The 13,182-nt window shown below is 42.6% G+C and overlaps 1 protein-coding gene across 1 annotated transcript in view; it reads left to right on the top strand.

The window, feature by feature from the left end:
• Ufl1 (UFM1 specific ligase 1) overlaps window positions 1–13,182 on the top strand; it is a 564,283-nt gene that overhangs the window by 368,495 nt on the left and 182,606 nt on the right. Inside the window, exon 6 of the mRNA XM_067108921.1 lies at window positions 764–982. Within this exon, the coding sequence (XP_066965022.1) occupies window positions 764–982 (219 nt within the window). The remainder of the gene's footprint in view (window positions 1–763; window positions 983–13,182) is intronic.

The raw sequence follows: 13,182 nt of genomic DNA, 5'->3' as shown, positions 1-13,182 counted from the left end.
AAAATGGAGATAATAATATTTCTTACCTTACAGTGATTGCAAGATGTTCAGTAAGTGGCATACTTTTTCTCTTGGTTGTTTCATTTCTTTTTACTTTCAATTAACTAAGGCAGTAAATAATCAAGGTGTTCTTGATAATCCTAAAATAATTACAAAATTTAGCATTGTGCATTCATAATAATTGTTAAAGCAAGTGAAACTGCCTCTCATTTTTGTTCTCTATAATTTTATGAACTCAATGCAATCTCTTACGATGACGTTACTTTTTGTATTGTAGTAGCAGCCACAACAGTGTTTCTTTTTCAGAATCTTTTTGTAGTACTAGCTTGCCGTGTGGTGACCACATAAATCCTTGAAACTTCAATGCAAAACCTGGAAAGTAGCATGTGTGAAGCGTGTTCAATGGCTAAAAAAAAAAAGCTAACCTGTGGTCCTTGTGAGTTGTGCCTTATGGTGTGATATTTTAAAAGTAGGGATTTGTATTAAGAAAGTTGGATATGCGAAGGGTTGTACCCTAATGAGAAAGTTGTTATACTCTAAAATAAGTGGCTGGTAAGATAGGAAATGAATTTAAAGAAGAAGCTTAATAAAAATAGAAATGACTTGAAACAAGAGGCTGTGCAAGATGGGAAATGATTTAACAAACATAGTAATTGAAAATAGAGTTAGTAATGTTATCACTAGCATTAATAGAAGAATAAGGTTATAATGTTATTACACTGAGATGTGTATTTGTGATAATTTGCTTCTCTTATTGTTGCAGCCTCTTCTGCCAACATCCTTTTCCTCAAAGGATGGAAGCCAACTGTTGGAAATTGCTCTTAGGAATCGCCAGGATAAGAAATCTACTGCTAATGCAAGGGTCTTCTGTGATACAATAGTTGTTAGTAACCAGATAATTTCAATGGTGACAAATGACCTCAGACAGTTAATGCCTGCAAGAGCAAAAGAAGCAATAGAACAAGGTTCTTTCAAACAGCAGGTAAATTGGGTTTTGTGTAACTTGTACTATTGTTCGAGTATCCCATTCTTCATTTTTAAGAAACTTTCATTGAACAAGTATGTTTTTTAGATATAAACTATGGGTAAAAAATAATTGTTAAAGTGAAATTTTATACAGTGGGAGCTAGTTACTTAAAGCTCCATTTCACCCTGAAGAAACCTACTACTTTATAAGTGTCTTATTGTCATTGTGGACGCAGATTCAAAGATATTAATTTCAGACCTAAACAAGAATATCATTTGCTAAGAGTCCAGTAAAAGCTGTCTGCAAGGGTATTTTCTTTGTCTCGGTAGAGACTTGTTATCCTGTCGCTTATTTAAGCTGTTAATTCAACAGAAATGTATTTTTACATTCTTAAGAGCTCAGCAAGAAACACTACACATCATGGTTTTAATCATGTGCCGAATGTTGTGTATTATTTTCACTTTAGGGGTAAGCAGAACTTCATGACAAACAATCTTAATAGCTTTAAAGGGTATTTTGTAAATAAACCCATGCTGGCTGACTTTTTTTGTTTTGCAGATTTATATTTTCTTATATACTGTATACTAATTGCATGTTATCCAGTTTAGTCAGTCATGTTATTAGGTGTTGGTTAATCAAGAGCTTCACTTTTCCTGAGCCTGCAGTTCTCTGCACTTATAGTCCATAGTGTTTGCTTTAGCAGATATCGCTATCCCACTCATGATGAGTACTGTAACCTCTTCTCCATTTTCAATGTTTTCAGTAAGTGACAAAAGGATATGTACATTTCAGTCACTAGTTTCACAGTTTTTTATACCAACATTGTCAGGTGTGACTAATTTAAGCGTGGTAAAATCTCTGTATAACTATCTAAAAGGGGCTGAGACCTCTCCTTTAAAGGAGAAACTCGTTGTATATGTAGTAATTTTTTCTAATTTCATCTCTATAAACTTTTTTTCATCAAAGTCATTAGACTTGTACCACCTTACAGTTTACCTTTAGGTTGCTTGCATAACACTTTTAAGTAATAATCAGAAACTTATAAAAATAGTAATTGATAATAACCTAATGTACAGAACTATCTTAGCTAGGCTAGTTGTGTCAAGCTGGTGTATGGAATCTCTCTCTCTCTCTCTCTCTCTCTCTCTCTCTCTCTCTCTCTCTCTCTCTCTCTCTCTCTCTCTCTCTCTCTCTCATGTGTCGCCATTTTGTTGTAAGTATGAATGAGTTTGAAAAATGCCTTTTAACATTAATTTTCAAGAAGCTTTACTTTATTAAGCATAGGAACTCTGTCAACATTTTCATTGGATGCTTGTAGATTCAACTTTAGTGTGGCTAACCCAAGAGGGCTCCAGAGAAGAATTAGTCTGCAGAGAAAGCCAAGTAATAGGAATAGGTGATAAATAAATATGAGGGTATAGAAAATAATACGCCATTATTTCTGAAATCAGGAGACATCAACAGAAAGCAGGCATGAATTTGTTCTTCACTTAAGCATTTGTAAGTCAGATTCCACAACTGTATAGGCAAACTATTCCATAGTGAAGTTTTATCTAAAGTAAAACTTGCAAACTGAGTAGTATTCAACCTGTCACTAGAAAATTACACACTGTTTGCAGCAGCAGCTTGCCCACTGTTGCAAGCAAAATCAGGTGGGCCAGAGAAAGAAGAATGCAGAGGATGTGTGTTATTGGAGTACAATTTATGCAACAAACTTATGAACTCACTTCATGTTTATGCCACAAGTCAACATTAGGAGTTGGCAAAATAAACTAGACTGATGACATAACTTTGTCCAAGAGTTAATACCTGAAGATCACACTGGAGAACAGCATTCCAAGCAAGGAAGAAGAAAAAGAGTTAAAACACTTAAATAGCATCATCATGAGACATTCAAAAAGATATCTGCAAGATACCAATTTACTGAGAAACAATGGAAGCAACATTTCTGCAAGATACCAACTTATTTTGAGCAACAGCAGAAGCAGTTTTATGTATATGCTTCTCAAAAGTCAATTTCTTATTCAAAATCTTAAAAGTCACTGACATTTAAAACAATATCATTTAAATGTAAATCAGGATGCAAAGGCAAAAGTGTTCTGGATCCATTATCTACAATACAGCATGTACCTGGAGTTTTAGGAGGGTTAAGCTTCATGCTCAAAGCCTGCTCCACTCTTGAATACATCCCAGATCTCTGTTCAAGGATTCCGCAGTGACAGACCTAAGGCACTAAGAAGGAACAACAATTAGAAGAGTGCATCATTAGCTTAGGTAATCTGTCTCCAGACTTTGGGTAGTTTGCAGAATGACGGGATCAGACCTATCCAATGTTTAGTGTTACTTGGGGGGAGAAGCCTCCCTAGTCAGGGCATGACGTCATAAGTGAGTTAGGAAGGCAAGGTCTAGTTAGGTCAAAGATGTGGCATTCTAGGAAAGGTTAGGTTTGTTTTCGTCTGCGGAACTTGTTCCCGTCATTCTACGCCCACCTCCAGACCGTGTCACATGCCACTAGTATAGATAATAAATAGCAAAGGTATAAGAACACTACTTTCAGGAACACTTGAAAAGACATTACTAAAGCTACTGTACTGGACATCAACACAGATCCTTTGGGTTCTGCCTTTTAAAATTTTATTTAAAACATTGATAAATGATCCGCTCATTCCCAATAAGCTTGGTGTAGATAGGTACTTTATGATTAACTCATTCAGTGGCTTGGACTAAAATCTAAACCAACCATGCATGCCTCTGCACCCTCATCAAGAGCACTCTGCAAAACTGTAGATATTGACAGGTGTGGATCATAATGCCGGTAGCTGGTTATTTTCCTCAACAAATCCACAAAGATGTTTAGAGAGCAGCTTCTCAAAAACTGTAGATAAAACAGGGGTAATTTAAATTGTCCTATATTCTGAGGGGCATGAGGACTAGCTTAGTCACAGCATTGAAGGAAAACCTGCATGTCTTACTAACTTTTGGAAAATAGCAGTACAGTACTCATGGGAGAAATTAAATTGGCAGCCATTTTAAAAAGCTGAGAAACCCTGTCAATAGAGTCTGTGTCTGCTTCTGTCAGAGATTTATCTCATTTAGATAGAGGGAGTGGTTCATGGTGGTAGGGTTCTTTTTCCTAATATTAGCAGTTATGACTTGAGGCATCGATGGATGGTCTCATATTTGTCAATTTTTGATAGTGGAGTCGCTTGTTTCGTCCACAAGGAGTTACCTTCCATGGTCTACCAGAGCTCCATGGTGACTAAACTAATATGAAAGAATTCTCTTTTAGTTGGTCTTTTTGGCCAGGTATTGTGTCATGATGATTAACATTATAACAGGTGATGGAGTATATAATGGACTCAGAGATAGAGGGCACTTTCCCTAATCCTCAGCGAAGCTGAACCCAGTTTTTCCAACGTCAAAAGAACCTGCAAGAAAGAGAAGTGACTATTGCGCATGCACATGTGCCCCCTTGTTTACAACCGGTCTGTCAAAGACCAAGGAGCCATTATCTCTCTTTGGTCTATGGTGAGCAGTTCATGTTGTTACCAGCACTCTGAAAAAACTCTACTTTTTCCTCCGTTTTCGTTATTGAGGATCATGGAAACATCATAAATAGCAAGATAAAGGCGTAATATTAAGTTCTAGTTAAAAGTTTTACTTTTAAACTTTTGGAACTGATAATATCCTTATAAAAGCCGGAACCTGGCTCGTTGATTGCTAGCCTACCTAGTTTCGTAAAGTGTTGATTGATTCCTAGTTTTGTAAAGCGAAAATTATTTTAAATTCTAACTAAATGTTTTAACTAAAAGAAATATTCCACATTTTATTATTAATATAGAAAATCCTTTCAGATTACACGATGTCTACAATAATCTAGGCAGTAAGGTAGAATAATTTAGACTATATTAATAGTGCGTGTTGTCTGTAGCCTATGTCCTTGGAATACGTATCCTAAGTGGCCTAGCTTAGACGGAGGACCCTAGGATCAGATAATAACAATATCTGGGCAAAATAGATTGATAGCTTAACAATAAGACTGCATATAAGTATAAATTTTTTCCCTTTTCTATAAGCCTGTGCACTTGAGCATGAGCTAAAAAATCCAGGACTAGCCTAGGCATTACCTTATATGAAGTTAAGTAATAACTTTTTATAAAACATCCTATTTTTGGAATCAACTGTTAGCCTAGACCATGTAGCCTAGGACTAGATGATGGCTACACACTAAGGTAGGCTAATTGTGTTTTATGTAACCCATACACTTGAGTGTGAATTAAATAATCCTGCTTAGGCAGTAGCCTAGATTAGAGTAAGTTATAGCCTGGCTATAAGGTTACACATTAGTGAGTTACTGTTTTATATAGTAGACCAAATAGCGTAGGACTGGATATAAACAACAACCTGGGTTAGACAAAAAAATATTAGTCTAACTATAAGGTTACATATTACAGTAGTAAGTTTTCTGCTTTTATATAGCCTAGCCTATACGTTTAAGAGTAATCTATAATAATCTGGATTAGGCAATACCCTATACTAGGTTAAGAAAGAACAAATAAGCCTAGGATTATATATAAACAGTATCCTAGGCTCAATAAAATAACCTATAGTCTGTTTTTTTCCATCTGTCCACCCGGCTGTGGTGCTTGCTCATGGTAAGACTACGTCCCTGGCTTTAAATAGTTACGCTATGTGTAAGTTCTAGGTAAATAAAAGGTTATTTGGGTGTACATTTGCAACTGAAAATTGTTTTAATTATTTACTGTATGCGAATTACACTGTTAATATTCGAAATAGGATATTGTTATTATTGTTGAATGTAAGCTGCCTTTTCGGGGTGGCGAATGGAACAGCCAGACGCAGTGGTGGGAAAATTGCTTCTCTCGCAGTTCACTACGGCAAGATGTCAATTTTATTGGGCCACACCTACTCTGCTGCTAAGCTACGTGTTACTTCATTAAACGTAAGTATATCAGTATATACTTTTAATTTTTATAAAGTGCGTTTTAGCCAGATATGATATGAAGTAACACATAGCTTAGTAGCAGAGTAGGTTTGATCCAATAAAATTGACATCTTGCCGTAGTACACTGCGAGAGAAGCAATTTTTGCCACTGTGTCTGGCTGTTCCATTCGCCACCCCGAAAAGGCAGCTTACATTCAACAGTAATAACAAAAGGATTTTGACAAAGGAAAAATCTATTTCTGGGGAGAGACCTGTGTCACCTGGTGAAATAACCATTCAGCACTTATTTCTAGGTAAATCCATTGCTAAATATAACCAGAGAAAAGCTAAATGCCAAGCTGGAGTTACTACCCCCAGTGCGAGCTCCATGAAATGGAGTCGTGTATGAGAAAGGGTGAGATTGTCACAATCACAGGCCTCCGCCCTGTAAACATTCCCAATGTCAAAAGTCCCACCGAGTGAGGTGCTGATACAAACCCCCGCACCGCTCACGGACTGTAAACAAACCAGCGCACCTACATTCCATGTTAGCACCCACCATCCTGGAATGGTATTTTAGCAAGGGGTGGAAAAAGAATCAGAGATGGGTCACCGGGTGACACAGGTCTCTCCCCAGAAATAGATTTTTCCTTTGTCAAAATCCTTTTTCTGGGTTATCCGACCTGTGTCACCCGGTGAAATAATAACAGAGAAACAAAATACCATCCTGAAACAACAAAAGAAACTTGAAGAGGAAAGAAATAAAACTATAATTCCACAAGAGTTTTAATTATCCAAGTAGCAAAAATATAGGTACTTAAATATATACATAGGATTAAGGTGGGGGAACTATGTCCCACAAGACAAAAGAACATAAAAACGTACTTAAATATAAACATAGGAAACAATACAACACTATAACATGGTCAGGAGACAGGCTGTGAAGTATGCCTGACCTGGAGGTGACCGAAAGGGAATAAATGAGGCAGGTAGGAGGGAGGAAAGTGACTGAGTACAAGAAAAGGAATTAAACAGAGGGAGGAACAATGTTTCCTGCCGCCACTGTGGTGAACTTCAGAGCTTCTAGGGATTTCAAATAGTGGCGTTTGAAAACTAGGGAGACTTCCACCCTGTATATTTTGTAAGATCCTCGAAATTCATATGATGGAAATAATTAGTGGAGGTGGCCACCGCCTCTAATGTCATGTACTTTTGGAACTGAGTCTGGGTTTGCTTGTTTAATAAAATACAAGATCTGCTGTCTGATGGCTTTCATAGAAATAGTTACTCCCCCTTCCCTTACAAACAGAGGCCCCGAAGTTATCTGTGAGGTCCTGTCTAAATAGGCCTTTAAAGTAAAGACTGGGCATAAAGACAGGTCTTGTGGGAGGGGGATGACTTTCCAGGGAGACCACCTATCTCGAGGATCTTCATTCTTAGCTAGAAACTTAGGGTGAGGGGCTAGCAACACTTCACCTGATGGAAGGAAATCAATATGATTGGGTTCTCTAGACAGGGCAGACAGCTCGGAAATTCTAGCACCTGAAGCTAAACTAATTAAAAATAAGGTCTTCCTCAATAAATTTAGGAAAGAACAATTTTGATTATCCGTTTCTGAAGCTAATTTAAGGACATCATTTAAGAACCAGGAAACCGTATGTGGGCAGGTTATTGGTGTTAAACGAGCACAGGCTTTAGGGATTGACGAAAAATAAGAATCCGTTAAGTTAATTTTAAACCCGTGTAAAAATATCTTTTTCAAAGCTGATTTGGCTGTAGTAATAGTACTTGAGGCAAGACCTTTCTCAAATAATGACCTAAAAAATGAAATTGCTAGCTTTGTGGTCATTACAGTTGCTTCAGATTCTTTTAGGAAGAGTGCTAATTTCTTAACTGCTGAGTCATATTGTCTGAGAGTGGATTCCCTTTTGTCTGATTCTAGGAACAAAGTGTTAATAGGATCAATATTAGCATCTTTCTGAGCTGCAAACTTCATGAAATCCACAAAGCTAGGGCATTCTGAATTCTTGAGGAAGCTGACACAGTCTGAGTTTGTACTATTTGCGTCAGTTTTGGGTTGGGAATTTGCAAGCACCGAAGCTTCAGCTCTAGAAGAAGTGGAAACCAGTTGCTCTTCGGCCAGTTGGGAGCCACTAGGGCTATCTGACCTTTGAATGTCCTGAGCTTGTGAAGGACTTTCAGTAACAGGTTTACTGGAGGAAACAGATAGATCCTTTGCCACTTATTCCAATCTATTGACATTGCATCTGTGGAGTGAGCTAGAGGGTCCAGGTTGGGAGCCACATAACAAGGTAGTTTGTGGTTGCATTCTGTTGCAAAGAGATCTACTTCGAGACCCGGAACTTGACTGCAAATCCATCTGAATGATGTTTTGTCCAAGGACCATTCCGACTCCAGCGGAGTTGTCCTGGATAGGGAATCTGCAATGACATTCCGGGCCCCTGCAAGATGGGTAGCAGACAGATGCCACCGGTGTTTGTTTGCTAGGGAGAATATTGCTATCATAACCTGGTTGATCCGACTCGACTTGGAACCTCCTCTGTTTATACAATGTACCACTACTGCGCTGTCCAAGACCAGTCTTATATGAATCAGATTGTTTGGATGCAGCTTCTTCAAGGTTAGAAAGACTGCCATAGCTTCCAGGACATTGATATGGAACTGGCAGAACATGGTGGACCAAGTTCCCTGTACTTTCTTGTGTTGAGAGTATCCTCCCCACCCGCTTAGGGAAGCGTCGGTGTGAATTACTAATGCCGGAGGGGGAAATTGAAGAGGTACTGAATTCGATAAGCTCTTGACTGTTGTCTAAGGCCGGAGTCTCTTTTTCAGAATTGGCAGAATCAGGGACACCTTGTCTCTGAACCTGACATTGGCTCGGCTCCGCCATACCCTGTTTATATCCTTCAGTTTGGACTTCAGAAGTAGATCCGTCACTGAAGCAAACTGAAGAGAACCTAAGACTCTTTCTTGGGTACGGCGGGAAGCTTTCTTGTTCTTGAGGAACTGCCTGGTTGCCTTGGCTATTTCTCTCTGTTTGGCCGGCGGAAGAGATAGTTTGTGTGAACACAGGTCCCACTGGATCCCTAACCATTGAAAGCGACTCTCCGCTACTAGGCAGGATTTCTCCCTGTTTATTTGAAAGCCTAGAGATTCCAGAAAGCCGATTACTATGGCTGTCGCTCTCCGGCATTCGTTGGCGTTGGATGCCCAAACGATCCAATCGTCCAGGTATGCGGCTAGCATGATCCCCTGAGACCGTAGTTGCTGAACTACCGTATCTGCCAGTTTGGTGAAGATTCTGGGGGCTATATTGAGACCGAATGGCATGACTCTGAACGAGTATGCTTGATTTCCCAGTCTGAACCCCAGATAAGGAGAGAACCTTCTCGCAATCAGGACGTGATAGTAAGCGTTTGAAAGATCTATAGAGGTGGTTACGGCTCCACGGGGCAGTAGGGTCCGAACCTGTGAGATTGTAAGCATTCGAAACTTGTCGCATTGAATGTAAGAATTTAGACGGGACAAGTCTAGAATTACTCTCCGCTGACTGGAACCTTTCTTTGGAACACTGAACAGTCTGCCTTGAAATTTCAAGTGTCTCGCTTTCTTTATTGCCCTCTTTTGTAATAGATCTTTCACAAAGTCCTTCAGAGCCTTGGACGGTGATTGATGGAACCTGACTGGGGGGGAGAGGACCCTTGCACCAACTCCACCCCAGTCCTTTGGAGACTATGCTCTGGGCCCAGGGACTGAAGTTCCACTGGTCCCGGAAATGATACAACCTCCCGCCTACCTGAGATATCTCACTGGGCGGGAGAAGGTCTGCCTCCTCTGGAGCTTCTGCCTCCTTTTCCTCTGGAGGAGGAGCGAGGTGTTCCCCTACCTCTATAATATCCTCTGGCCCTAGTTCCCCTTGCATTCTGTATTGATCAAAATGCCCCCTGGCTTTCATATGAAGCATTGAAAGCCAGGGAAGAGACATATGAAGGGGTAGCGAGAGGCTGATGGGCTGGTTGAACCAGCACATACTGAGGTTGAGGTTGGGTATGAGAAGTTGAAGGATGACCGGGAGCGGGAACCTGGACAGCCTGCAAGACAGTCTGAGCAGGAAGCCGTTTGAACTTTTTGAACTTCTTACCGGACTTAGGGTGGGGTCCAGCGGGCTCAGACTGTTTTCTCTTGTACGGCAGACCCCAACGGGAGTGGAGACTTTGATTGGCCCTAGTTGCCTCAGCTAGGACAGCATCAACCTCTTCCTGGGGGAAGAGATTAGCTCCCCAGATGGAACTTTTCATAAGCCTGTTAGGCTCATGACGGATGGTAGCTGCCGAAAAGATGTGCTTTTGGCAGTTCATCCAGGCCGTGATGAAGTCATACAGGTCCTGCTGAAAACTCACCAAGAGAGATTTTGTCAGGACCTGGAACAAAGCGTCTTCGCTGTAGACCACCGACGTTGCTTCCGCCAAAGTCAGAGAGTTTAAGGACCTGCTAAGCCTGTCCTTAGTCTCAGCTTCAGCTTTCAGGAGCGACTCCGGGATCTTAGGGAGTTGCTCACTGAACAAGTTAGAAGCGCAGTCAGGGTCAAGTCGAGTCACCGTGAAAGTGGCTGGGGCTCCTTCCCAAAACTCAGAATCTCTGGGGAAGACAAGAGAGGTGGGATCTGTCTCCCGGAGATGAGGAAGAGGCTTACCCTCCATGCAAGCTTGGCTAGGGAGGGAAGCCACTTTTGAGGTGCAAGGGGTAGGAAGAATCTCTCCCAAAGAGAACATCGTAAACGCACCCTTGGCCGGGGTGAGTTTGGTGTTCTCTGACTGCCATTCCGTTAATGTCCTTAGCAGAGACGACTGGGCCTGGTCCCTCGGGAAGATGACAGTCTCCTTGGGGACCTTATCGGACTGAATCCATGCCTCCTCAGTGAGTCTGACATAACCTGGGTAAGGAGATTCCAGACCAGGAGGGAAGAATTCGAGTTCCTCCAACCTACGGCATAACCTGGGTAAGGAGATTCCAGACCAGGAGGGAAGAATTCGTGTTCCTCCAACCTACGGGTGCCTAGGCCCTCGATGGTAAGGGTACCCTCATGCTGGGGAGCATAAAGGGTCAGGCGCCAAGGGTTCCCCTTATCGAAGGGAGGAAGGCTGGAGGTGTCCGGAACGGAGAAAGATCTGGTGGCCGCTCCGCCACGCATGAATCCAGAGATTAAGTTCCCTTGGGACTTAACCTGCTGTGATAGGGAAAGCACGGAAGCATTAGATGTTGACAGCTGATTCGAGAGTTGCGACAGCTTGTCGTCAACTCTCTTGTCGAGCTTCTGCATAAGAAGCTCGGCAAATGCTTCTGCATCAAAGGAAGGAGGGGGGGAACCTCCTTACTTTGCTTGGTCCGTGCTCCCTTCCCAGAGGTAGAGGCCTTGCTCGTAGACGGCACGGGGCTAGGAGCCCGTGACGTCTTCGAGGGAACCCCGGAGCGGACTTTCTGGGTCTTCAAGGTCTTTTTCTTAATAGACTTAACCTTAGGGACGGTAGACCTTGCACCGTCCATAAGGCAAGAGGATTTCACGAATCCCCTGAAAGAAGAAGTAGAAGAAGAAGGAGAGCTAAACAGACAGTCATCTGCCTCACTTACCCCCTTACCTGCTTGGAGATCCAGGTCCACGTTCATGGGCTCCAGGTTCAAATTAAGGGCCGCAACATCTTCAGTGACCTCTCCGCATGCGGCCATGTCTTCCTGGGAGGGCTGAGTCATCTCCCGGATCCCAGCGATCAAAGGGGCGGCTACCTCGTCAGCAACTGACGCTGAGATACAGGCGCCGGGAAGAGAACGCTGCAAATGTCCTGGAAAGGACGTGAGGGTTTCCCTGCCCCGACGTTCCTCCCGAAGCCGCTGACCCAGGTCTTGAGGGTCAGAAGCGAAGAGTCACGAGAGCTGCGGTCAATCTGAAAGAAGGAGAATGTCAGGTAACCAAATCTCCTAAAAAATGAATATCTTCCAATTATCCATAAGAGACGAAACTCAAAGAAAAGCATGAATCGGAATGGAAATAACTAACTTACCGACTCATCCAGAACCCACTCATAGAGAGCATAGCACACCTCACAGCCATCAGGGTGCCAGACGACCAGGTCCCCCACGTGAACGGCGCACCCGGAGTGGGACCTGCAAACTTCATGGCCGCTTGCTTGCTGCAGGACTGCCGTGCATCCCTGCTCCTGACAACGCACCATCCGTAGGTGGACGGGTACATGAGTATGCTGATAAGGCCGCCGGAGTAGGGTGCCGGAGCAGCGTCTTAGGATAATAGATAATTGGATAATTAGACCAGATAGACCCCACCGGAGCATACCGGAAGGATAAGAGGTCTACTAGATCATGCAAGATCAAAAACAACATAAAGGGACCGCCGGAGTCAATCCGGAGCAACAGGAAGGTCCCGATAAAGACGTGTAAAAATCAAAATATACGCTAGTGAAAGGTCAACTATAATTAAGAGTTGGGTGTTTCCGATTGGAGCCGGGGGAGTCCTGTTACCCCAATACAGTGACAGCGGAGGAGGTGTGGTGAGCACCAACCGACCACACACCATACCCACCGGAGTGGTAAGCAATGAGAATGCCCGACTACCTAGCGGAAAATGCAAAATTAGCTAGTCGGCGAAGGGTAGATACTAGGGAACGGTACGAGTTCTAAATGAATAGAACGAAGGGTAAACGTCAATGGCGTGTGAAAATAAGACAGAAGACAGTCAGGTGGGAAACTATAACTGGCTACATGTACAAAATTTTTTCCCGCGAGGTGACGGTCTGGGAGAACGACACCCTGGCTGGGGAAAAAACAACACACTGACGCTAGAGGGAGGGGGGGCAGGCCAGGAGAGGGGGACCAGTAGCAGCGACCAGGGGGTGAGTGATCACTCCCGGCGCCATGAGGCCCACCTCTCTCTCTCGACCGGGCCTCGAACATGTACGAACGATTAATGAGAGAGGAGAGAATGGGGGACCCTCAAAGGCCAAAGGAGCAAGGAAAGGTAAAAGGAATGGTGAACATGAGTTGGGGGGGCACCCCCGGTCACCAAACAAGTCCTCGACAGGGTGCCGACCGGGTAAGGTCGGAAACCCAGTACCGAGAGGACAAGACCAATCAATGCGGAGGAAGGGGATGTAGGCTATAGCGTAAGGATCAGGGTAAAAAGCTCTCAAGCCTTGGTAAGTTAACAAAGTACATGAAAATGAACCAAGGGGGGAGAGAG

Source organism: Macrobrachium rosenbergii, chromosome 9 (genome assembly GCF_040412425.1).
Source record: "Macrobrachium rosenbergii isolate ZJJX-2024 chromosome 9, ASM4041242v1, whole genome shotgun sequence".
Taxonomy (NCBI): Eukaryota; Metazoa; Arthropoda; class Malacostraca; order Decapoda; family Palaemonidae; genus Macrobrachium; species Macrobrachium rosenbergii.
This window is presented reverse-complemented; position numbering and strand designations above follow the sequence as displayed.